Source organism: Poeciliopsis prolifica, unplaced genomic scaffold (assembly GCF_027474105.1).
Source record: "Poeciliopsis prolifica strain line A6 unplaced genomic scaffold, Auburn_PproV2 SCAFFOLD007, whole genome shotgun sequence".
Lineage (NCBI taxonomy): Eukaryota > Metazoa > Chordata > Actinopteri > Cyprinodontiformes > Poeciliidae > Poeciliopsis > Poeciliopsis prolifica.
In genome coordinates, this window is record NW_026562382.1 from 7,137,164 (window position 1) to 7,162,424 (window position 25,261).

General features: G+C 37.8%; 2 protein-coding genes across 2 annotated transcripts; both read right to left on the bottom strand.

The window, feature by feature from the left end:
* Nucleotides 1-331: 331 nt before the first annotated feature.
* On the bottom strand, nucleotides 332-6,177 carry asb11 (ankyrin repeat and SOCS box containing 11). The gene is given in 11 exon segments (XM_055031953.1): nucleotides 332-1,563; nucleotides 1,566-1,625; nucleotides 1,709-1,897; nucleotides 3,516-3,591; nucleotides 3,594-3,667; nucleotides 3,753-3,903; nucleotides 5,400-5,440; nucleotides 5,443-5,491; nucleotides 5,577-5,656; nucleotides 5,884-6,046; nucleotides 6,154-6,177. Coding segments are annotated over 11 exon segments (960 nt in total). The 3' UTR covers nucleotides 332-1,510.
* Nucleotides 6,178-7,025: 848 nt separating this feature from the next.
* Nucleotides 7,026-18,418, bottom strand: piga (phosphatidylinositol glycan anchor biosynthesis, class A). Its single transcript, XM_055031280.1, has 7 exons — nucleotides 18,292-18,418; nucleotides 16,565-17,037; nucleotides 14,965-15,235; nucleotides 11,899-12,031; nucleotides 11,399-11,531; nucleotides 9,499-9,705; nucleotides 7,026-8,506 (listed from the first exon to the last, which is right to left on the bottom strand). Exons 2-7 carry the CDS (start codon nucleotides 17,000-17,002, stop codon nucleotides 8,267-8,269), a joined length of 1,422 nt encoding a protein of 473 aa, XP_054887255.1. The 5' UTR covers nucleotides 17,003-17,037; nucleotides 18,292-18,418; the 3' UTR covers nucleotides 7,026-8,266.
* Nucleotides 18,419-25,261: the final 6,843 nt, after the last annotated feature.

A 25,261-nucleotide genomic window follows, 5' to 3' on the forward strand; every position in this document is an offset into this window, starting at 1 on the left:
TTTTATTTGGTTTATGTAAAAGATTTTTAAAGCAACCCTATGATGAAAAACCAATTTAGGTTAAAAATATACTCCAACCTTTTCTCCTATCTGAATGGCATAGTTCATTAATTCATATTATCTTCTGCTGCTTTTTTTTAATGATCATTTATGTTGAAGCTCAGAGAAACCAGAGAAACAGAACATAGTGTGAAAACGTATTTAGTGATTTCTCTCTCTCTTTTTGCATACTTGTCACACTTCAGTGGTTTAGAACATCGAATCAATTTAAATATTATTCAAAGATAACACAAGTAACCTCAAAGTGAAGTTTTTAAATGAAGGTGTTTATTATAAAGGATGGTCAAAAGTCCAAACATACACAATTGTGTAAAAAATGATTCTAGAATAAGCGTCCTTTTGAAGGTCATTCCACATTTGTTGATTGAAATGAACCGATCAGACAAGCTGAACTGGATTAAGAAAAGTGAGTTATGATGATGAAGCTATGCAAACTTTTATTAATTGCCAAACAGCATCAACATGCTGTGCCCGCTCCTTTCTTTCCACCTGCTTTTAAGGCAACTTAAAATCCTCACTACTTCCAATATTTGATCACTTTAGGAGCTCTCTTAAGGTTTAAGATGCTGACTGAAGTAAAACTCTAAGAATGACGAGTAAGGAAGTACTTTCAGGCTTAGGAGTCATTGGGAGTACGGGTCCCAAGGTCCTTCCTTTCTGCTGTATCTTCTATACCAATTTCACACTTTTATGTGCATGAAAACATGACAAAATTAAACAAATATTGTGATAAATCAAGACTAATCATGAGTTATTAGACATCTTTGATTGTATGTCACTCCTGTTCTTAAAAGTAAAATAGTCCAAGTACGTGACATTCACAGTATTCTGCTGAGTCTAGAGACGGTACATTACTTTTGTCATGATTTGACCTTTATGTCTAATATTTTTATTTGGTTTATGGTTGAGATGTACTGAGTACAAATTCAAAACTGCATGTTTGTACCGTAGCAGACAGCTGAGACATCTAGTATGCTGAGATAAGTTTATATTGAAGTCAACTGCAGATATAACATAACTCTAAAAGCCTCACTTTTTAAAAACTCAGCAAAATGTTTCTTTCATTTTGTCCGCTCTTCTTCTCTTCAGCCACAACAGACTGTGATTTATCTGGCATTCAGACAGCTCCCTGTGGAGCCACAAAGGTTTCAGAAAACAGTTCAACAAAGAAAAAAAAAGGGAACATCCAGATATGCGACTGGTTGTGTTCACCTTTTAAAGGTTTTGCAAAGAGATGGATGTTAAACAGACAGATTTACTTGAAGTACAAACATGCAACGTCTGAGTCATTTCAAATGTGACCTGTCAGTAGAGCTTAAATATCAAATTTTAAAAGCAAGATTATCCTAAAATACACAAGTGTGCAGTTGTAGTTTTGAGAATATTATTCCTTTGTAACTATTTTACATGGACAATCGATGACGGGAGGTGTATGGAGCAAACAGATGTGTCATTTGTGGAGGAGGAAGTTCTGCATCCTGTGAGGAAGGACGAGGCTGCAGGACGAGTTCGCCTGAGACTGCGGCGAATGCAGAAACGGCAAAGCTCAGACAGAGAGCAGGGAGCTACAATAAAGAGAGAGAAAACCAGGCATGTTCAAGCTTAATTCTCAGGGAGTTAATGAAGGCGAGTAGATTGCTCCACACACCTCTCCTCTCCAGAGCGATTCGAATCGCACCGTTTGGTGTCGACAGATCGAGAGACGTTTTTCCCTCTGTGTTCCTGCTGGCTCTGTCTGCCCCAAAGTCCAGGAGAAGTTTAACAATGTCTGCTTCTCCAGCACAAACCGCAGCATGCAAAGGGCTGATCTGCCCACACCCAGAGCCAACATCTGCACCTGCATGTACACAAACAGGAAAAAAACTCTCAGTATCAGAATGAAGACGAAATAAAATCCATTTGAAGTACGAGCAAATAAAGGCATGTACAGTAAGTAATGGTGGAGTAGAAACATCGACACTAATTAGAGCTATAAATACAACGTCAAATGGTTTCTCCTTACATCTGACGGCTCTGCAAATTAAGACGACTGGAAAAGCTTTGAAATGTCTGCTGCTGTGAACTGTGAAGCACTGCTTTCTGTTTCCATGGAAAAGGACGGAGGGGGGACGGACAAATAGACGGCATACCGGCTGAAAATCACCCCGGCAGTGCAGGAACAAATCCACGACTGAATCTGAAGTTTTGTTAGACGACCGCACATAGTTGGCTTCTTCAAGGAAATTTGGCAGAAATACGTCTTTGTCTTGGGGAAAGAGGGAGTCAAAATTGCACTTAATTTCAATCGAGAAATACATTTTTTGTGTGATTTTGTTCAATCAGTCTTCAAATCAGAGAATAGTTCTTGTTTTTATTAAAATACATCAAAATTAGACAAACTATATTAACTAACATTTTTTTTTCCCGAATGATCACGTCAATTTAAATTATTCAGGATGTAAGAATAACTCATTTGTTCGAGTGTTTTCTTATGTTATCTTCCAACCCTGTGCACGACATTTGTTTCTCTTGCCAAGACAAACGATTACAAAAACCACCATTACAGCCTCTTTTTACAAGACATCTCCGTCATAAACACACAAAGACGACATCTGAGCTCCCGCCAGCAATTCATAAATCACGAGTGAATTTTGGGAAATAAAAATAAGATATGTGTCGAAAATCTTTTCAAATAATAATGGTTAAAGTCAGAGAAGAAATCTTGATGTTGACAAACGCTTTGAATTCAACAATTTTATTCTCAGTTCTACAAGAGAAGTGTCACCTTCACAATTGGTGAATTCGTCACCAGTTTCAAGGTGACAAATTTCAAAGACAAATTTCTTTTAAGTCGCGTCTGATATACACCGGATTTTTATAACAACTGAGGGTGACGTGGTTATTTGATTGGGCTATAAAATGGCACTATGTGCCTGGAAAATATGTAACATTATCCCTTAAAAAGCAGGATAATGCTAGTTTTTATTTCCTCATAAAAGTTAAGTCATCAGCCATCCTCTCCCATCTCGGACAGGATTTACTATGGGAAATTTGGGTGGCGTGACTACAGGGACTTTGATTACTGCTATATGGAGCTACAGCAGTAAACAATTATTTGTACTCACTTTGTATATAGAGTGAATTTAGAAAGTATTCTCATTATTGGGGAATTTCTTCTTGAGTGACATTCATAAGTTTGAAAAATATGATCAAGATCAATGTAATTACAAATTTACAGTATTTACAGTGGAAAGAGAGGTTCATTTCCACTGTTGTCTGCCACATGCTTTCTGACGTCAGAGACTCATTAAGGCCACTTGTAATCTGTAATCCTTACAGATTACAATCCAACAGGTGACCTTTTTGTCTTTTTTTTTTGACCGCAAGTTAAACCAACATGAGTGAGAGGCTGAAAGGTAAACTCGTGAGGCCTTGCAAAAGGTTCCTCCTCCTGGTCACTCCGTTTCTTCATGCACCTGAACGCAGCAGCAGCGCCACGCAGTCCGTCGCCGGAGCCCTGCAGGCGGCGTACAGCGGGGTCCCCACGCCCGGGTCCCCACGCCCGGTGCCTCACAATCAATCTGGGCTCCGCTCGACAGCAGCAGCAGCTCCAGACACTCTCTGTGACCTGGACGGAGAGAGACACAGCCTCACAAAAACCTGCGCTGAAACAATTCGCACCTTTATGCTCATGGCTTTTGACACCCACAGACCGCTTTTAGCAGCTTGGTGGACGGGTGAAGCCAGCCGCTGGTCGGTGTGGATGGAGGCTCCGCGCCGCAGGAGGAGTCTGACACAAGCCGCATTTCCACTGCTGCAGGAGTTAAAGAGAGGTGTGGCGCCCTCTGCTGACAGCGCCGCAGCCTGACAGGGGGAAAGAGAATCTGTTTACCAGATTTCCCCAAAGTTTCACCCAAAGTTGCAGTATATATTTAAATCCTGAAAATGCTTACATTATGAATTTTAAACGTTTGGATGAGAGAGAGAGAAAAAAAACTTTGTTGTACATGAATGTATTTTTCTTTGACCAGAAAATATAAAATAATGAACATACAAATAAATACTTTCACTTTCTTTTCTTTTTTCCTTTTTTTATGTGCAGTTTGACTTTTGTTGTTTTGAAACTGTGTTTATTAAACTTTCAAATGTTTGAAATTAACTAAATACATGCTGTGTGTTTGAAAAATAGGTGATAATATTTACACGGAGAATCATTTTGGGTGTTACAATAAATTCTTGGAACAGGTACAGATTTATTACAGCCACTATAATCACAAATGTCATTAAATTGTAATTTTGACAATTAAAAAAAAAACTGTTTTAGCTCCAGATGAACTAATAGGAATAGGGTGCAAAAGTTTAAACGTGTCGCGGCTTGTCGTTTTTCCACAAAGGATCAAAAATATGCGTAATGTTGAACTCTAAAAACACACTCCATCACAGATATTTCCCCCTTACAAACTATCACTCGGCTGAGCCATCTGCAGCCATTTACAAGCTTCCAGCGTAACAGAAGCAGGATATTTGATCACTCATCTTGAAAGAAGAGCTCAAGCTCATTTAACTTCAAACAAGGCTCACACATTTTGGGGGCTGGGAAGGCTTTTTTCCCCAAACTTAATAGCAGCCTGTCACAGATTTGTGCTGATGTGTGTTTTTGTTGGAACGCCCGGATGGATTAAGATGCATTAGAGATTCAAAAGTCATCAAAGTTCAAATTTGTCATCGCATTAAATTATTGCGCTGAAGTGGGTTTAGTAACATAAACTTTGAGTTTGCAGACCAAGAAAAACAACTCTGCTCCAAAATAAATAAGACTGACTGAAATTTGCAGACATCTACATGGAAGAACAAGAAGCCGAATGGTCACACAAGAGACAACAGTCAGAAAATGTTCCCAAGCTGTCGACTTCATTTCAACACTGGTTTTGCTGGTTTAAGTGGATAAATGAATGAAAAAAAGACAGCTAACACCAAGTTCGTCAGCTTCAAATCAGAAGGTAGATAGTTGAAACTTGACCCCACTTAAGGGCAACAAGATAATGATCTGAAACCCACCACAATAAACTGACTTTAATTCGGGTAACAATAAAGTTCTACACGGATCCCGAACACAATCCCATTAAAAACTGGAGTCCGTACTTAGAAATTCAGTCTGAAGCAAGAAACGAAAGTGGTTTCTCTACTTTTGTTTCTCTATAACCTGTAAAGGGACAGTCAACCCTATATCAATAAAACGAAGAAGAACCAATCTGATATGCCGATCCTGGTAATCATGAGTGTAGTCTTGTGACTGGATCCAACTCTACATTTACACAACACCATCATGTTCAACTCTGAGGCAGAATAACATTTCTTACATTTGCACCATTGTCTAAGAGGACTTTGGCACAGGCGTAGCCTCATGAAGAGGAGAGACTCCATCCAGGGTGAGAGTGTTTACCTGGAAGCCCTGCAGACAAAAGTTTAAATCTGTCATCTTTTTCCAATCCATCTTGTCGTTGAAAGATAATTCCTAGCACAGAACCGTTTTTTACCTGAGCCATGAGAGTCATGAGGCGAAGAAGTCGGCCTTGATAGGCCGCCTCATGTAGGGGAGTTCTGTCTGAACACGTATCTGTGACAGGAACAAAAAAACAAGACAGTCTTTAAACACAACAAGCAACAACCCCAAAGTGACTGACAATTCTTTTGAGATTGTGATTGTCAAGCAATGAAAGCTTTTAAGTCCTGAACTCAGGGGAAAACATCCACCACAGTTTTGCTTGGCTAAGGAAGAGGCTGCAGGCGGCACAAAGTAACGACCAGCAACCACAGTAGAAATCAGCAAAGACAAAGACTCACCAGCCATCAGCGAGTTGCATGGTAGGCCTTTGTAGATGTACAAACGGCTTTGCAAAGGTTGGGACCTCGTGGAAATAGTGGCCATCATGAGAGTCACAGAGCAACAAACTCCTTCAACTCTCAGGAAACACAAACCTGAACTCGGCCTTCCTCCCACTCTTATCTAGGTGGCTGGTCACCGACCCCACGCTTCAGCTTCTCAGGATTCTGGCCAAGACTTAAATAAAAATAGCAGTTACAACGGTCCTGGAGAGGTGAAAACACCTCTACATGTGCATATGAAGAGAAATGCATTGTGTATGCGATCTGGGGGGTCGACAGGCACAATAGGGATGGAAGTACAGCGAATACACTCTTACAACTCTGCTACACTGTGAAGGTTTTGAGAATGAGGGTCAACAAAAACATTGTTTGAATTCTTGGATCTATTTCAGTGAAATGAGAAAGTGATGTTTTTATGTTATTGGTTTGACAACATTAGTTAAGGAATCTATACAACCAGATGTAGAAGGCCTTACAAAAATAATCACTGATTGGGTTGAGAGCTGAGTTTAACTTTGACCTGCTTCCATGTCCCTGAAGAAAATCATCCCCACAGCATAATGCTACTACCACTATGCTTCATTATGGGCATGGTGCGTTCATGGTGATGTGCAGAGTCAGTTATACGCCACACTTTTAGTGTTTTGCTTTTAGGCTGTAAAATTGAAGTCTGCTTTTCTCTACATCTCCTATTGGTTTGAGGAAAACTGCAAGTAGAAGTTCGGATGAAGTGCATGACTTCATACGATTGCAGATTCTGGAGCTGTAAATTTCTGCAGCTCCTCCAGTTACCTTGACCTTCTTGACTGATCTGTGGATCATCAGATTGGTTGATTGATTGACATCTGTGAGGCATTAAAGCCTTGGGCTATAGCTTTCTATCCTAGCGTGCCTATGAAAAGTATTAGTGCCTGTGGATGTTTTACGCTCTTTTATTGCTTTTACGCATCAATCATGATTGTCAAAATTAGCTTTCTTTCAGGTTACTGTTTTAACTTCATGCGTTCGTCTGGAAAAGCATCTTTGAACTTTAGAAAATAAAAAATTAAAACGACAAGTTGCAACAATTTTAAAATGTAAAAGTACTTTTATTTCCTAGATTGATTTTAGGTCAAATGATAAAAACTCTCATGACATAAAACTTTTTTATAAAAGTATATTTTATAAATCATACAACAAGGTCCACCAGATAATTTTTTGTTCTTTGTAGATTTAAATATGTTTTCCATTCCCCTTTCTTTCTGTGCAATAATGGCACTGTGCAAAAGTTTAAAATCTGAGTTCTTCATGCTTCTTTTTCAGAGAGTCAGATTTCTGTCTCAAGTTTTTACAGTTGTCTTGGTCTATTCATCAACAGTTTCCTTTGGACTCTCCCTCCTTTTTTGTGCTTATTTTAAGAAGCAGTATGCAGTTCTGGTACTTGGGCAGTATGTGGTTAAAAATGAGTCAAGACTGTAGTATGTAACTTTTGGAAACAATATGATTTCACCATGTTGTGACAGTAGGTTATGAGATCGATTATCTCTGAAAAGATCAATCTCCTGCACCTCTTCCCAGAGCTACCTGATCAATACCAACCAATCCAGAACGGGAGGAGGGTTTTAGTGCTGTCAATCATCCACATGTGCTCACTGCTAAATGTGCTAATGGGGGAGAAACCACTTAACCGCTACAGAAAAACCATTTATCCATCATCATCAATGACCACGCTAACTATAATAAGCATTCACAACAGGCTTTGCTAGCAGCAGCGTAGCAGAAGGACAGGGAGAGGATGAGTAGCGCCACACTAGTTTGTGATTGAGACCTGCCTCCTGGCTCTGATTGGCTGTTTGTACTTATCACTGGGAGCACTGGGAGAAGACAAAGGAGCCCTTTTTTTCACAGATTATCTGTTTCATACCATAGTGTTATGACATAGTGACAGTTTCAACAAATACGTCAAAAGTAGACAATGTGGACGAGAGAAAATAAGGATCAGAAATAAACTGTCAAGCTGCAAAATTGTAAATATAAAAAACTATGAAGATATTCCACCCCCAAAAAATTCAGATGTACAAATCAGGGCCAGTTTAAATCAATTTTAAAAGAAGTTTCTTCATACTTCCTTTTATTTTAAATGAAGTATAAAGAAACAAAGAAGGACGTTTTTGCACTGAATCATATGGGTGTATGAATCTTTAAGAAGTGCAAAAACACCTTTTAACACAAACTCCCTTTTGATAATAAAATGTAAACATCGTTAAGGATTCTCCTGAGCACATTCAGTTGGACTCCTGCAACACGCTGTCAAGAGCTGAAGAGAAGAAGTTTTCGTTTCCGATACTCGCTTCATGGCACATTAGCAACCAGCATCGCTGCTCTTCCTATTCTCCTTCCACAGTCCATTTGGGCCTGTGGCATCAACAGCCGTGTCCATGTGCCGGTCGGGTGCCAACCACCGCAGGAGCAGCAGGAGCAGGAAGTCCAGCACGGCCAAAAGGGCGAAGATGGAGCCTGCAACAGGGCCGCAGTGAGACCTGAGTCTCCGTAACCTCCTGTCCAGTGGAAGCACATCTTCTCCAGCTACTCTGTCATACACCTGGGTGGTGAAAGGGAACAGCGACAATTACTGTAAAGCATTTACCTTTATCTGTCAGTGATCATCCTTTCTGTCTGTTCTCACGTACAGAAAGGAGAACATAAACAGTTGGCATTTGGAATGAGATCATCCACCTAACATAATCATGTTGGAAAAACAGAGCAGGCTCTGTTGGTTTTGCAAAGTGTGAGTTTTCATTACAAAAGTCAGCATGTCAGCACCTGCCTAATACAAGGTAATGTTTGAACTTACAAGAGAGTGAAACACATGTTGGATCATTATCACCCAATTATCTCCAAAAATGTTGTGCTTCTTAGAGGATAAAAAAAAAACAATAAATGTGACGTCTGACTGTGTCTTATCCAGGAAAATGTCCTTGTACCTAAATTATATTGTAAAACGAGCTCATAAATAATTTCCTGGATTTTATTCCCATTGGTTGCAACATGTTTTTTTTTTTTTATTGTGCCGCTTCAACAAACAAAATGTATCTGATATGAGATATGCCAAATATGATGAAATATAATCTCAGAAGTTGTAAAAGAATGTGTGTGATCGAAGCACTCTCAGTCCAATAAACCTTTACTCCCACTTTGTTATGGCTAGAGCTGTCTACTTTCTCTTAGGATTTGGCTCTGAATCAATTGAATTACAACCTTTAGAATCTCAATTCGACCCAATTTTGTTTTCTTGCAGTATTCCCCAGGAATGTACAAATGTTTTTGCGGCGCTTGGCAAAGATGTCTTAAAACAATTAATTGATTAAAGGTTGTATTTTTCTATTTTTGGGGGGTTTGAAATTATGCTACTGCAAAAACAAAAGGTTACTTGTCTGTAAACGTGACAACAGATACATGCATTCATTTCAAGTTCTAACAAGAACCAACCTAAAACAAGCTGACATGCCTGCCACTTTCTCCAAAAACTCATTTATCTTTCCTTGGAATCTCCCAGATACAGTCAGAGGATGCTGCTTTATTTTACAGCCTTACCTTTTCGGTCCTCTCGGCCACATTTTTCCATGTGTAGAGGTTTTTCACCCGAGAATGGATGGAGGCAGGTGAGGGCACCGAGCCGGACCTCTGCTTGGCAATTACTTTTTCTAAACCGGCACACAAGGAGCGAACGGTCGGCTCACACAGCGTGATCAGATCCTCGGGTAGCACCTCAGGAATTCCACCCACGCGAGTGCTCACCACCTAAAGGAAAAGAAACTTATGTTCAGGATCTCCTTGAGTCAGACATGTCATTACCTTAGATGACTCAAAATAGTTTCTTGGTATCATAAATCGTCGCACTAATAAAGTGGAAAAAACGGAGCAGGTGTCATAATTTTCTTTACTATGACAGTTCTAATCAAAATCAAGAGCATTTACATTTCTTGTAAATGTGTAATGGATGAACATGGTTCTCCTGTGTGTAATCTCAGTGGAAATGCAGCTTTTCTCTGGAGGCCTTGGAGCATAGGTGTCACACATAGGGTTCGTGGGCCAAATCTTCCTCCAGCACGAGTCAAGTACAACTCATCTACAAACCTACCGAAGCATGGCCGAGTCAAAGTCTAAAGCTAGATCTAAGAAGAACGGTGAAAATGTCCAGTCTATTAAGTTTCTAAAGCTGGCAGATACAGAACCCAAAAGATCTGCAGCTACGCGAGAAGCGACTTTTACTTCTGCAAAATACTGAACACAAACATTACATTCTTCAGAATTCAATTTATTGTAAACAAAAAATAATTATCCTTTAACTTTTTCTTAATAATCATGCACCACTTTGTGTTGGTCTGTCGCATAATAACCTAACAAAATATATTGAGGTTTTTGTGGTAACTTCACAAAAAATCTTCAAATCATTACAAGAAAGACAAAAGAACTATGAAAACCCAACATAAAACAGAACAAGTCTTTTGTTATCTTAAATAAATTGTCATTTTATTGACAATAATCTTGGTTTTGTTTTTCTAGATCAGCATATCAGATAAAAGCCTGGGGATCTCCAGGTTGAGCAATATGCTTCTTAGTGAATAGTTTTTAGTCTTTTTTGCTACATAAGTAAATCTGAACGAGTCACCGGATGCTCTAGACCCAGTTTTAAAAATCAACCATCAGTTTATTGGAGGGAAGACTGCTCCCGCAATGCTTTAAACGTGGCATAGAAGATATTAGTGCTACGTCTGCAACATTTATCATCAGCTGTTCGGTTTATGAGACAATCCCACATGCTAGGTTAGCCACCAAACGGATCATTTCCTCTGGTATTGTCGTCAGATGTTGTGATGCAAATGTCCACTTGCATAATCCAGTTTTCGTTTGAATATGCACAGCTGACCTCCACTGTTACCAAAAAGCTGATTATTGAGATGTGCATTCATTTACGTTGCTGCTTCATTAAATCATTATATACACTCGTATTCGTAAAAATATCACTATTTATCGCACTGTTCAGAAACTGTGTTAATGTTTCTTTACAAGCTGAAATGGATACTGCATGAACTGAAATCATATTTACAGCTTAGCCTTTTCTGAATCATTAACCTAATATTGAGTTATAACAGCTGCTTCCGGGAACACGTGGACCCGACTTACAATTAAAAGTGTGCTTTGTGTTCTCACATAAATTATTGCAATTGTTGTTGCATCACCTGACCAGAGTGGAACACAATAATGTGAAACATGTGCCAACGCAACCACACTGAAAACAGAAGTGAAATTTTCTCAGACAGACAAGACTAAACAAGACTAGTTTTCCATCGAACATGGAATTGGCTTTTCTTTTAGGGATTCCCTTCTCATTCGAAAGGGAAAGCACTTCTTCTTTAGACTGTCTTTAGGATTGTTATTGTAAAATCCTTCCGATTTAATAACCCTGACAAAGCTTTGAGTGAGAGCACACCTGCAGCCCACAGCTGGCTCCCTCCACGATGGCCATGCAGAAGGCCTCGGTCAGCGATGTGTTGAGGAAGATGTGACCTTGAACCAAGACGCCCCGCACGTCTTTATGTTCCAGGGCACCAAGCAGACGAACCCTGCAGGAAAACGGTTAACACAAATCAGATGCATTTCGTGAGGGCAACGTCTGCACTTACAGTCAGTCTCACAAAGAAGTGCCAAGAAAAACTCAAAAGTAGTTCCGGGAAAATGCTCATCTTGATTATATGCCAAAAAGAAACATTGACAGATTTAAGCTCAAACATTTTTTGAGCCACACTGACAGAGCAGGTCTAACCAAGTCTAACCAGGAGATAAAATGTTACTTCTACAACACCTTATCATTTTTAGCAGTGATTTTTCTAGAAAAATCATTCTTCTTAGGAATGATTGTAATACAAACTGTGCCCCTAACAGACAAAACTAAGTGAACTCTTGTCCCTGGATGTAACCGTCCAGCAGTACCTGTCATGAAGTTGGTATTTTTCTCTCACTTCCTCCAGCACGAGTCTCTTCGGTCCCTCGCCCCCAATTAAGAAATGCAGATCGGGATGTTTGAGGCAAAGTTCTGGGATTATTCCACCAAGCAGGTCGATTCCTGAACATCGATACAAAATATTAACTCGGTTAAAACCAACCAGCCATCTATTTTCACCATATTATTTTAAAGGTAGACATTCAGTGAATTAGGATACGTTTTCTCATGGGACTCATTTGTCAGATCAAAGGAATGTTTTGAAAATAAGAACTTTTAAATATATTGAAATATATTTTTAATTTAGCCCACATGTCTGTGGGAAAAAATGGTTATTTACAATATCCTAATCTTCAATGTCATGTTTTCATTAGATGCAAGTAAATCTCATCACATTTAACAGAAATAAAGGTTTGAAAACAATGATCTTTACGTGTGCTCATTTTGTTTCACCTGTAGAAAAAGACTAAAGTTGTCAGTTTTTGCACAAGTGCTTGATGTTAAAATGAAACTTCTTCAAAATTGATGAATGTTTTGTATTCCAACACCACCACAATTTGATTCATCGTCACAGATGACAGATGAAGATTCAAAATGTCAAGTTTGAGTTGCAACACATAAGCATGTTTGTTTTTACAACTTTCAATACCGTTGTGGGCTTGCACAAGGTGCTCGGAATTGGTGGAGTCACTTCCTAAAAGTGCTGTCACTACTTTTATGTTTCTTAGTTTAAACAAAATTAACCAAACATTAAACATTAAGCACAGGTTCATATTATTCAACGTCAACTTGATTAGAGAGAAACAAGAAGATGACAGATTAGAGTATGACTCTTTAATATAATATACTGCTGGCAGCAACTAATCAGGGTAGTAAATAATACATTGATAAACCTGTTCACCTACGTATTTCCTTTTAAAGTAGTGGGTGACGTGGCATTATGAGCCTGTGAAACAGTCAGGAAGTTACGAATTGCAAACATGAATGAGAATATGTAGGGGAGTATTTGTTCTTTGTTGCATAATGCTCTCGGGCAGAAGAACCAGTTTTATTTAGAAATGCTCTGATCCTGGATTTTGGGGTTTCCTTCTTGATTTCTTCATTTAAATATCTGCCAATACTTATATTTGTCAGTCCACACACACTGTGATTTGAGTCCCTAACGTCAACATTACCTACGTTAATAAATTGCTGTTTACATTAAAGGTATCAGAATAAAGGGGTTATGTGTCATGCGTGTGCAACTCGACTGTGGCAAGAATTGGTAACCTCTCACTGGTTACCCTGGTTTCCCCGCATTTCTCTCACTGTTTTAACATTAGCTAGCATGTTGTGGGCTTTCATCAACAGTTTATCACAGCGCAATAAAATAAGTTAGTTTAAATCAAATTGACATTAGTGAATGAGATGCTTCTATATGACCCATATAAGAATTAAATGCAGGTGAGTCGATAAATTATGAGAGAGAAAAGCTCAAACGTCAGTGGCAGGTGTTATCACTTAGTAGGGATATTTTTAAAAAGCTGAATTTATATTTTGCTCGCAAAGGACAAATAGAATACAATTATTTCTTCCTATTTTGTAATTATTAGCGAGAAAATTAAGATGTAGCTGCGTCTACAGCTGCAGCTTAGTTTCTCATCAAGGCAGATGAGAAACCAGCCCTTCAGAAATTGAAAATGCAACGGACTAAACCGAAGGCAGTACGACGTACAGAGACGCTGTGCTAAAAATAAAACTTCTGACAACTGCGTATCGCCCACTCGGGTGGGAGATACGCCGGGCGGAGAGAAAGGTGATCGCTGGCGGTGAATTGTTAATCATTTTATCAGTGTAATAGTAAATAGTTTGAATAGTTAGAACAATGTATTCTTGACTGCCTTCTGACGGTGACATGAACAGCAGAGTGGCTGCTGATGCAAAGTGACATCGATTGATAAAACCACTATACTTTGGGTCAGTAATTGGGTCGGGTATTTCTAACCCTACCATTCTATCCTGCCTTTATTGGCTCCACATGATGCTTGAAAAGGTTAACTTTCTGCTCTCCAATAAAGGTTCTTTACACTTTTACATTATACTTTCTAATGTAAAAATGGCTGCTTTTCTGACTAAAGAACGAAAGCGAAAGGAAAGACACAGAAACACAGAATGAACAGAATCACACATGGATGAAAGGCAGGACAGCAAAAGGGAAGGAAATCAGGAAAGCACTGATGTTATCGTTTTCCATAGTCAAGTTAGCTTTGCTGTTGCTGCTGAAGCTCATTGTAGCTCCTCTATAAAGCTTTCAGTATCTATCATCAGTTATTTTTACTGTAACCCAACAGTTGCCTAAAAATACTCTGCTAAATTTAATCGTGCATTATAAAATGCATACCGACGATCAATTTAAGACAAGTTTTTTGAGAGAATCTATCCCGTGCTCAAAGATTTTTTTACATTTGGATTGCACAAGTTAAAACATCTTCACAAGTCAGGATGCATAATTATTTCCATGCTACAAGACTTGAAATGGTGCCACAGATTGTTAACGTCACAGAAGTTAACGATCAAAATTTCTCTGGAGGTAGAGAGGTTGCTTCACCTTTCGTACACGTTTGTTATTTTACGATCGTTGTGTTGCATCATGCACATACGCATGCACTGCAAAAACAAAGACAACCTTTAACCGAGTTTTAAAACAGGTTTAACTAGGACAGCATTTGCTACTGTCCTACTGAAACTTAATGTTTATTATTCCTCATTGCTATTAGCTGATTTTAATAAACTTTATGCATTCATTTTGGAAGCTTTGTGTTGATTTTTAGCACCTCTAATTTTTTAGAGTTTGTAACCATTTATTGTTGCAAACTAATGGTATAAGACAGAGCCAAAGTAGTACAGTCATTTTGGCCACTTTTTAATTTTCGAGTCACAATTAAGGCTTCAGATGAGTTTATATTGAGACCAGTAGGCTACTTTCTGACCGGCTTTAACTGAGTTTTGGCTCCTTCGCTACGTCACAAAGCCTCTTAAACTGTAAGCAGCAAATAAGACCATCAGTATAGCTCTACCTTTACGGTAGACAAGCCGGCTGATGACAACAATTGTGATCCGGTCGGGTGGACGCTTCGAAGGATCCGGGGTGAAATCCGTGGGGTCGACGGCGTTGGGGATAACGGACACAATCTCTGGGTTTAGGGCTGCCCGGAGAACCGTGTTCTCCTTACTGGTGTACGAGACACACACGATGTGGTTGGTGTCACACAGCGACACGGTCAGGAGCTTGTTGGTCAACACAGAGCTGACGTCAGCAAAGCCAAAGAGAGAGTGGTCAGTGAACACCTGAAGAGAAAAAATGGCTTTTATGTTTACAACAGTGGTGAAATGTTTGGTCAGATTCTGATTTCTCTTAAATGCTACAATTTCCTAAGATCAAAACTAAAACCTTCCAGCAAACGTTAAAGATGCATTATTAGCAGCAGATGATACATTTCATTTTGTGGGAGAGAAAGAATTTGTTATTTATTTAAAACAAAGAAAATGACTATACATGTTTCAGCATTTTATGTTTGTCACAGCATCAGTTACTGCAAACAGCTGTGTCCCTTGATATTCCTTAGTGAATGTGGATCACTTACTTAGGGTGCATTCACACCAGCCCTGTTTGGTCCGCTTCAATCAAACTCTGGTTCATTTACCTTTAAAGTCCAGTTTACTTGGGCAAGTAAACCGAATTCTAGTTCGCAAACTCTGGTTAGCCTAAATTCCTAGGTCTCAGTTTGGTAGAAGTGAACTCTGGTGCAGTTTGAATCTATATGTGATGCGAAGAGAACCAGAGACCGCTCCAAAAGCAAGAAGTGGACTGTAGGCACAAGTCATTATGGGTAAATACAACCAAAACAAGTGTGTATCTCTAGCGCTAGTAGGAGCGCTAGTCTTTTACCAAAGACAAAAGAGATGGCGACCACTAAAATCTGACATCACTCCATTTGTGTACATTTCGTGAAGAAAGAAGTTCTCATCAGTGTCTTCTTCATAGGTTTTGATGTTGTTTGCTTCAGTGGTTCTTTATGAAGTGCTATTATAGGCAAGAAGGGGAGGGAACAGGTTTTTCAAAGGCCTTAGTTAATTTGAAAAAGTGCAGAGTGAACCCCTGAAAATGTAACAAATGTTGCTAATTTGGACACCAATGAAATCAAGTCAGGTGTGAAAGTACCCTAAGATACACCATATCTAGATTGTCCAGAGAAAAGGTAAGCTACTGAAAAGACCAAAACTTTAATAAAATGACCAGAAAAAAGCTAAAGTAACTCTTGTAGAAACAGCCAGAATAAATAGATTGTATGCAACTATTCTAATTTTTTTTTAAAAGCTTGTTCCATATTTTATGTTTCTTTTATGACTTTTTTTTTACTTTGATGACACTGCATCTTTAATTCACTCCACTTAAAAAACTACAACACCCAGACACTTCAAACCTGGACTGGATTATTCTCAACTAATAGCAGAATATTTCCAACCATGTTTGGGATTTGTGAAACCTTTTTCACTCCCTAATCAGGACAGACAAGGCCAAAAACAGTATGACTGAAGTCACCAGTATTTTAGTTTTAACAATAAATAACCTGCAGTTGAAGAACCTACTCACATCCAAGACGTCAGGTCACGTACCGTGTTCAGGCCCATCGTCTTGGCGTGGAACAGTGCATCGTGGGCCATAGCAGAGAAGGAGCTGTGTGCGTGCACCACGGTGATGCGCTCCCTGACAAAAACACAGCGCAGCAGAGGGAGGCTGTGGAAGCAGGTGGTGGCTGTGGACTGGTTGTACATCACCTGCAGGGGCAGGTAGTAGACCTTCAGGCCGTTGGTCAGGTACCGGACACCTTTCCTATTGCCATAGGCGTGCGTGGCGATTACCACCTTGTGTCCCTTTTCGATCAGACACTGAGACAGGTGGTAAATATGACTTTCTACTCCTCCCATATTTGGATAGAAAAAGTCTGACACCATGCAGATGTTGTGCTTCCGGCTGTGGACCTTGGAAGCGTCTGCAGATTCACTCTGCAATGAAGGAGTGTTCATAGATCCAACTTTCCTTCTCTGGCCCATTGTTCAGTCTTCTGCTGGTTTGAAGTCAGTCAATCCTGAAACATTTATATAACATATATTTTTATAAAAGAATCAGCCATAGACACCTGATAGAAAACAAACAACCCAAAGGAAAATTTACTAGACGAAGCTAACATAGTTGAAAGATAATACACTTAATCAATGTATTATAGTGCACATATAATTACAAACTCAATCAAAAAGGAAAGTTTTAAGCCTCAACTTAAAAATAGACTCATGGTCAAAGACTTTGATTAACTTTGCTTGTTTCTCTAACTTATTTATTCTTTTACTTCAAAACTGATTACTGTCACGCTCTGAATGACTGAATCCACATCATCAAATGTACTTCAATATTTGTAGGGTCAAAGTTTAATTTAACTATTTCAAGCTGTCACCTCAATAATTCATACAGTTAAAATTTTCTTTAATTCTTTGCTGCCAGATAAAGCACAGGGTGATTGTACATATTTCCAATAAAAAGAAATCTAGGAATGACATGAAATTCCAGATCTGGAAACCAAATATTAAATACGGTAGCCAATTGCTAGTTTGTCCAATTGATACCAAATTACAAGCTGGTGTCTGGGCTCTGAAACATTTTTGACATTCAAAATTTTCAAATTTCCAGAATTTATAGTGCATTCTCTCTTTTTTTTTTTACCAGATTTTTAGATCCATGGATGGACGGATTGTCAAAAAAGAGGTTTAATTGACAAATGGATGGATGGATCAGAGCCAAAAATACATGAATGAATGATGGCAGAATCTGAAGAAACCACGTAATGCACGCAGATGGATAAATGATGGAGGGCAAATCAATGGTGGGATGGATATTAACTTCCATACTTCTCCAGACTGATGACTTGAGATACTTGCATCATGTATTGGAAACAAAATTGGCAATAGATCACATAACAGTTCAAAAGCTTCTCACACCTAATGTTAAATATGATATCTTTAGCAGAATAAAAACCTCAAGTACTTTCATGTATCAGTCGCTGCCAAAACAGCTTTCACCTGTTGTTGTTTGCTATCACGGTTGTTTTAAGAGCGGGTTCCTCCTCCCACTAAATTTGTCCCCCAACGCAACTAGTGGACACCCATTGGTGCAAATGCGTAATCTAAAAACATTTAACCTCAAGTTTAAGGAAATAAACCCATGTCTACTTCCATTCAACACAGCTAACTGGTTGAATAGCATTATTATTTTTTTAGCATCCGTTTTGTGTTTTTTATTTCCTCATGGCGACAACAACTTGACATTTCCTTGGTCCTAACAGTCTTACCTTTGACCTAAATGCCTTGGCACAACTTGTTAAACCGCAGACATTTGAACTTTTAGCTTCGTTTTTCAGTTACTGCCTCCATGCTAATCGGATAGCCGCCCCCTTGAAAACATACTGTGGAGACAGGTGTTATGCCGAGAAATGCATGCCTGCCGAGAATTGCATCCCCTGTCGCGGGAGCGCGCATCGCTCTAAACTCTCGCATATTGACGAGTAAACGGGCTGAAATCCGACCGAAGAGGAAACTTTTAAAAATATTGGTAACATTATCACGTTTATTAATCATGTAAGCGCTAAAATTGTGGGTTTTACTTCGCAAATTAATTAAAATAAACACTGATTTTTTTTACGTTTATTGAGCCATATTTGTCGAACGTTCTTCAGTGTCTGATGAACAAGTTCTCCGCAGCTGCTTTGAAATTCCAAGATTTTTCTTTTAACACCATAATAGCTTAAAACTTTACAAAACCGAGGCCCAATCCCAATTACGTAGAACATTTTATATTACGCTTAGCTGTCTAGTGTATTAATGTAGGGGAGATGCGTTTTAATTTCTGAGCCTGCTAATATTTGCATCCCCTGTCTATTGTCCTGTTCATATGAAACTTATAGTGGTAACTCAGGGAACAAGTGTCATTATGTAGAAAAAATGTAATTTCCAAGTTAGCAGGGGATGCAATTTTTGGCAATATGGATTTCTAGCTTGCCAAAATTTGCATCCCCCAAGTTTTCATCAAATATGATCCAATTGAGGTGAAACTCATACCAGCAGTTCTTACAACTACTCTGGTCATGTAGGACAAGTTATTTCACTCTTAACTCTGTGTTTCTCCAAGTTAACAGGGGGATGCATTTTCTGGCAATGTGGAATTTCAGGTTGCCAAAATCTGCATCCCCGCTATTGTCATCAAATATTATTGAATGCATCTGAGAATGTGCTCAAAATGAAAATTGTCAGAAAATGCATGTCCTGCAATTTGGAGAATTAGGATAGTAATGTGTTATATGAAATGTTCTAGACAATGACACGTATGCTCTGAGCTACTAGAGTGACTTTCAAATCTGTACGACACTTTTGAGCTGAAAAAAAGGGCATGCAAATATCGGCAGCTCATAATTTGCTATGCCAAAAAATGCATCCCCCCAAGCTTAAAAAAACAAACAGTTATGAGTGAAATAGCTTTTTCTATATAATCACATTTGTTCCCTCAATTGCTGGTATGAGTTTCATATCAATAGGATAACATTTGAGGAAAAAAGAGAGGGAAAGCATATTTTGGCAGGTTGATAACAGGCTGTGCCATAAAACGCATCCCCTGCTAACGTGTACAAATAAAAAATTAAGAGTGGAATAACATCTTCTGCATAAGAAGAATAGTTGTATGAGCTTCTGCTATGAGTTCCATGTTATTAGCATAACATTTGAGAAAAATAGAGAGGACATGCAAATTTTGGCAGGAGCAAAATCCATATTGCCGGAAAATGCATCCCCCTGCTAACTTAGAGAAACACAAAGTTGAGAGTGAAATAACTTTTTCTACATCACCAGAGTAGCTCTAAGAACTGCTGGTATGAGTTTAATCTCAAATGGATCATATTTGATGAAAACAGGGGGGATGCAATTTTTGGCAAGCTGAAAATCCATATTGCCAAAAATTGCAACCCCTGCTAACTCTGAAAAATAATGAGTTAAGAGTGAAATATGTCTTTCTACATGACCAGAGTAGTTCTTTGAACTACTGGTATTAGTTTAATATCATTCTGAAAATATTTGATGAAAATAGAGGGGATGCAATTTTTGGCAAGCTGAAAATCCATATTGCCAAAAATTGCAACCCCTGCTAACTCTGAGAAATAAAGAGTTAAGAGTGAAACAACTTTTCTACATAACCAGAGTAGTTCTATGAACTACTGGTATGAGTTTCACCTCAATTGAATCATATTTGATAAAAATAGAGGGGATACAATTTTTGGCAAGCTAAAAATCCATATTGCCAAAAGTTGCATCCCCTGCTAACTTGGATAAATAAAGAGTTAAGAGTGAAATAACCTTTTCTACATGACCAGAGTAGTTCTATGAACTACTGGAATTAATTTAATATTATTTTGAAAATATTTCATGAAAACAGGGGGGGATGCAAATTTTGGCAAGCTAGAAATCCATATTGCCAAAAGTTGCATCCCCTGCTAACTCTGAGAAATAAAGAGTTAAGAGTGGAATAACTTGTCCTACATGACCAGAGTAGTTGTAAGAACTGCTGGTATGAGTTTCACCTCAATTGGATCATATTTGATGAAAACTTGGGGGATGCAAATTTTGGCAAGCTAGAAATCCATATTGCCAAAAATTGCATCCCCTGCTAACTTGGAAATTACATTTTTTCTACATAATGACACTTGTTCCCTGAGTTACCACTATAAGTTTCATATGAACAGGACAATAGACAGGGGATGCAAATATTAGCAGGCTCAGAAATTAAAACGCATCTCCCCTACATTAATACACTAGACAGCTAAGCGTAATATAAAATGTTCTACGTAATTGGGATTGGGCCTCGGTTTTGTAAAGTTTTAAGCTATTATGGTGTTAAAAGAAAAATCTTGGAATTTCAAAGCAGCTGCGGAGAACTTGTTCATCAGACACAAGAACGTTCGACAAATATGGCTCAATAAACGTAAAAAAATCAGTGTTTATTTTAATTAATTTGCGAAGTAAAACCCACAATTTTAGCGCTTACATGATTAATAAACGTGATAATGTTACCAATATTTTTAAAAGTTTCCTCTTCGGTCGGATTTCAGCCCGTTTACTCGTCAATATGCGAGAGTTTAGAGCGATGCGCGCTCCCGCGACAGGGGATGCAATTCTCGGCAGGCATGCATTTCTCGGCATAACACCGGAAATGACGCAAAAGCGAAACCACACGGAGTATGGCATGCCGTCAAACATAAAATCAGTTAAACCACAAATTCCAGATGAGTGGAATTGGTTAATGAATCGAAATAATAGTTAGTGATATTTATAATAATTAACTGTGACTAGTTAATTATGACTAGTTAATTATTAAATATATTATAGCTGTCATATATTATAGTTTAATTAGACAACATGCCTAATTGAGAAATCTTAAGTCAAATTCTGACAAGTATAAATGATGTAAGATTTACAATTAATTTGTAAATCCATTTGATCCTCTGTAGATTTCTTGACATAGTACCTAAAAATAATTATGTCAAGAATGATTTTATTCTTAAAAGAATTAAATATTAAAGATATCATAAATGTATTTTAATATAGGATATAAAATAGACTTCTCTACCCTTAAGAATTGTTCTAAATTATGAACTGTCATAAAATAACAAAAATCATTTATGTTTTTTTTTACTAATATTATTCCCCCTGTCATATTATTTAACTCATCATTAAATGTGCACATAATAAAATGTTAAACTTTGTACAAACTGGAAACAAAGCACCAGCAACCCATTTTTATTATTTTAAACATAAATATAGAAAATACTTTTTGTTATTACCAAAAATCCCGTGCACCCTTAGATAGCTTTGTAAAAAAAAATTTGTTTGTTGAATTTCTATTTTAAATGTTGCTTCTAAATATGGTAGATAATAAAATGTTTTGAGAAGATAACACCAAAAGTGTGTTTAATTTATTGAACAGAGATAAACACCCAAGTTACATAGTTTATAACTAAAAATGTTAAGTTTTTGTTATACACTAAAAATGTGTTTATCAATTTTAGCTTATAAAAAATGAACGCTAATGCCCTTTGAACTGTTATTTAATTTGTTATTGCCACACTTTGGTAGTGGTTAATCCAGTTCAAGAGACGAGAGTGTTTATGGAAAACTGAAACCTGGGATTGGCAAACAGTATCATTTATCTTTTCAGACTTCTCTCTTTTTGACAGAAAACAAAGCCAGAAGCTACAGTGGAAAGAGGTGAAGTAAGATGATACGGCAACGTTAGTTTCTAGAACAGTTGTTATCATAACCGATGACAACTGTTATACGTGCTATTGATACAAGTCAGTAGCACTTGTATCACATCCTCCAAACTAAACAGGAAGTATTTGGGTTTGGAGCTAAATGTCTGGTGTTTTATAACCGTTCTGTTACAATTCAGTGTATCTTATTACATGTACGTAATATATTCTGTATATCAGACACAGAATATAACCACGAACAGATTAGGTGAGTCATCTTGGTAAAGTGCTACGACTGCAGAAATGGATCAAGAGGCCGAAACTCACTTTTTCCCACCGGGCCTCCAGACTGTCATGATTCTGATCTGATCTGATCTGTCAGTATCAGAATTTGTCTTAACAAGCCCGACAGGCTCTCAGCCAGGATCCCGTTGCTCAACACCTACTGTCTCTTTGAGTGGCACAAGGTGTTTGTTTTTTGATTTTGTGACAGGTCGTTGAATCGAGGTGACAAACATTTTCTTACTGGCTCAGAATGTGCAGCTCTTTGTTTCACAGCATTGATCTGAGTTGACACCATAATGTTCACTTCACTTTTAGATGTAAAAAGTATTTCTGATCATTGTATTCAAAATGTACATTATCTGGAGGCAAATCTATTTTCATTTGATCAGATGTATCACTTTTTCACAGTGATTTCATTTCCAAATGTATATGTGTAACAGATTTTATTGGGTCATTTGTTTCCATGCATGTCATCATCTGGAGTACCACATATTTTTTGTTGAATTTATTTATTTATTCTCTTTCTTAGCTCTACATTTCATTAGGTTGTTGTACATAGAGTATAGTTCAATTTTCTTTTAATTGACAATATACATCTTTTGTAAGACATTCAGGAGGTTTGATCCCTTTAGTTATTCCTTACTGCCAAAGTAAAACATTTTGATTGTTAATATTTTTAGGGAGAATATTGAACAACGCTAGACTCCATTAAAACTGCAAAAAGAAGATACTAGAATGTTTCTGATGTAAAGTATCGGGCTCATCCAAGAAAAGCTGCTGAGACAGATGACGGAGAGTTTTCTAAGGAAGTAAATTTCACACTTGGCCAACCAATGAAACAAAGAAAACACATGACTCTTCTTTCAGCATAGGAACAAATGAAAATTTTAGCCCTGAAATACCTTCTACCAAGAGTCTTTTGTTTTCACTTTCTCATTTCATAAATCTTGAGTCCTGGTATCACTGTGAAATAAGAAATGTTAATCTGTCACACTTTACTGAAGTTAAAGTTCTAATTGGTGCATTAAAGCAAAAGATGCACTGTGAATCTTTTTATCCCACAATTAAAACACTGATTTAATAGAATATGTTTTGTTCTTGTTAAAATTTGCTCCTTGTTTCTTTTATAAACTTTCATTTCCTTCTTATAACCATAAAACGTGACTTGAAACATAGCGTTCCTTCAATATGTAACACGAGAAAGGCTTGTCAGGTAATTTTCTATAAAAAAAAAAAAAAATTGCTACCAGATTTCACAGATTCTATCTGTTGGAAAAATGATATGCATATTTATATTCAGTCCTGTTTAATCTTATGCCCTGAAAAATGCAAGCATTTTTAATAAAGTAAAAAGCAAACCTTGTACTGTTCAGCCTGTCATCTGAAACTGGAATGAATGTACATACAGCATGACTGCAACCAAAAAATGACTGCCAGTCTCAGCGGACAGGCTGGACGCTTACCGTAATACAGATTGCCATAAGCCAAACACAGAAATCTGGTGGAAGGATTAACCTATCCAATCTGAATGAACTTGAGTTATTGTGTAAGATAAGTGGGCAGAAATATTTATTTCCTGATGTGCAAAGCGTGTAAAAACATGAAGGTGGCTGCAGCTTATTGAATGAGAACTAATACAAATGCACTCCACACCTTTTGGATTTGGATTTGTCAAGTATTAAATATTATGTCTCAGGAAAAGATGAAATTTTTACAGGTTTGAAAATCTACAGTTTCTGAAATTCAAGAATGTGTAATCCAAACAAAAACCCCTCTGTCTGTCGCATTTATGTGATGAGAAACTCAACAGAAAGACTAGGAAAAGACCACTAATGTAAGAGAACACAAGGAAAGTGTGAAGTATGGAAAGTTGAAATGAATGAAAAACAGAGGAGGTTAAAATGGAAACCCAAATGAGACTCCAAACACTGAAATCAGTAAAGTCCAAGTTTTCACACTCCAATTAGAGTTACAAGTTTAATACATAAGCACATTTGCAGTCTTATGTACTATATTAGAATATTGCTATATTAAGTTCAATTATTTCAGAAACTCAATTTTCTAACTGGAATACATGATATAGATAAATTCAACATACTTGAAGTTTTCAAGACTTTATTTCTGTCAACTATGATGAGTTTGAAATATATTTTAGGGGGTTGTCTATAATTCTAAGACATGTATAAACGAGGACTCTGTAAGACAGACTTAAATAAATAAGCATATTTATTACACAATCCAAATACATTTGCAGATTAAGAAAGCTCTACATTTAGAGACGAGTCGGAGGGACAAACTCAACAAAAGTAGCCCTGAAACTACAGTTTCTCGGTCTTTTATAGGGGTGCAGGGAGCGCTCCCACAGCTTCGCATGACATCACTTCTTGTGTAATTTGGACCTCCAAGCCTTGGTCTTTATCCATGCAGGTCAATATATGCAGACTGTGGCTATGGGATGTATAGAGCGTCTCAGTTTGGGACGCTCCTGCAACATAAAGGTACTACAGCCATTCTAAATAAATGAAATTATTGAAATTTGAAGAAACAAAGGCTTGAAATTTTTCACTTTAGGTGTGATGACCATACATTATGAGTTTCTTTTTGTCTGGCATATTTTAATTGTAAAAGCTGCTCTCATTCATTCCAGTTTTAGACGACAGATTGAACAGTTCTCTCAGATGACCAGAGCGACAGACGTTTTAAATCTTTTCCAACACACAATATTCCCAGTGTAGACCAAACG

Coding starts and splice junctions, on each gene's coding strand:
- piga (XM_055031280.1), bottom strand. CDS start 17,002: ATGGGCCAGAGAAGGAAAGTTGGATCTATGAACACTCCTTCATTGCAG. Junction 11,532..11,898: donor AAATACCAACTTCATGACAG/GTACTGCTGGAC, acceptor GTTTTCCTGCAG/GGTTCGTCTGCTTGGTGCCC. Junction 8,507..9,498: donor TGGCCGAGAGGACCGAAAAG/GTAAGGCTGTAA, acceptor TTCACCACCCAG/GTGTATGACAGAGTAGCTGG.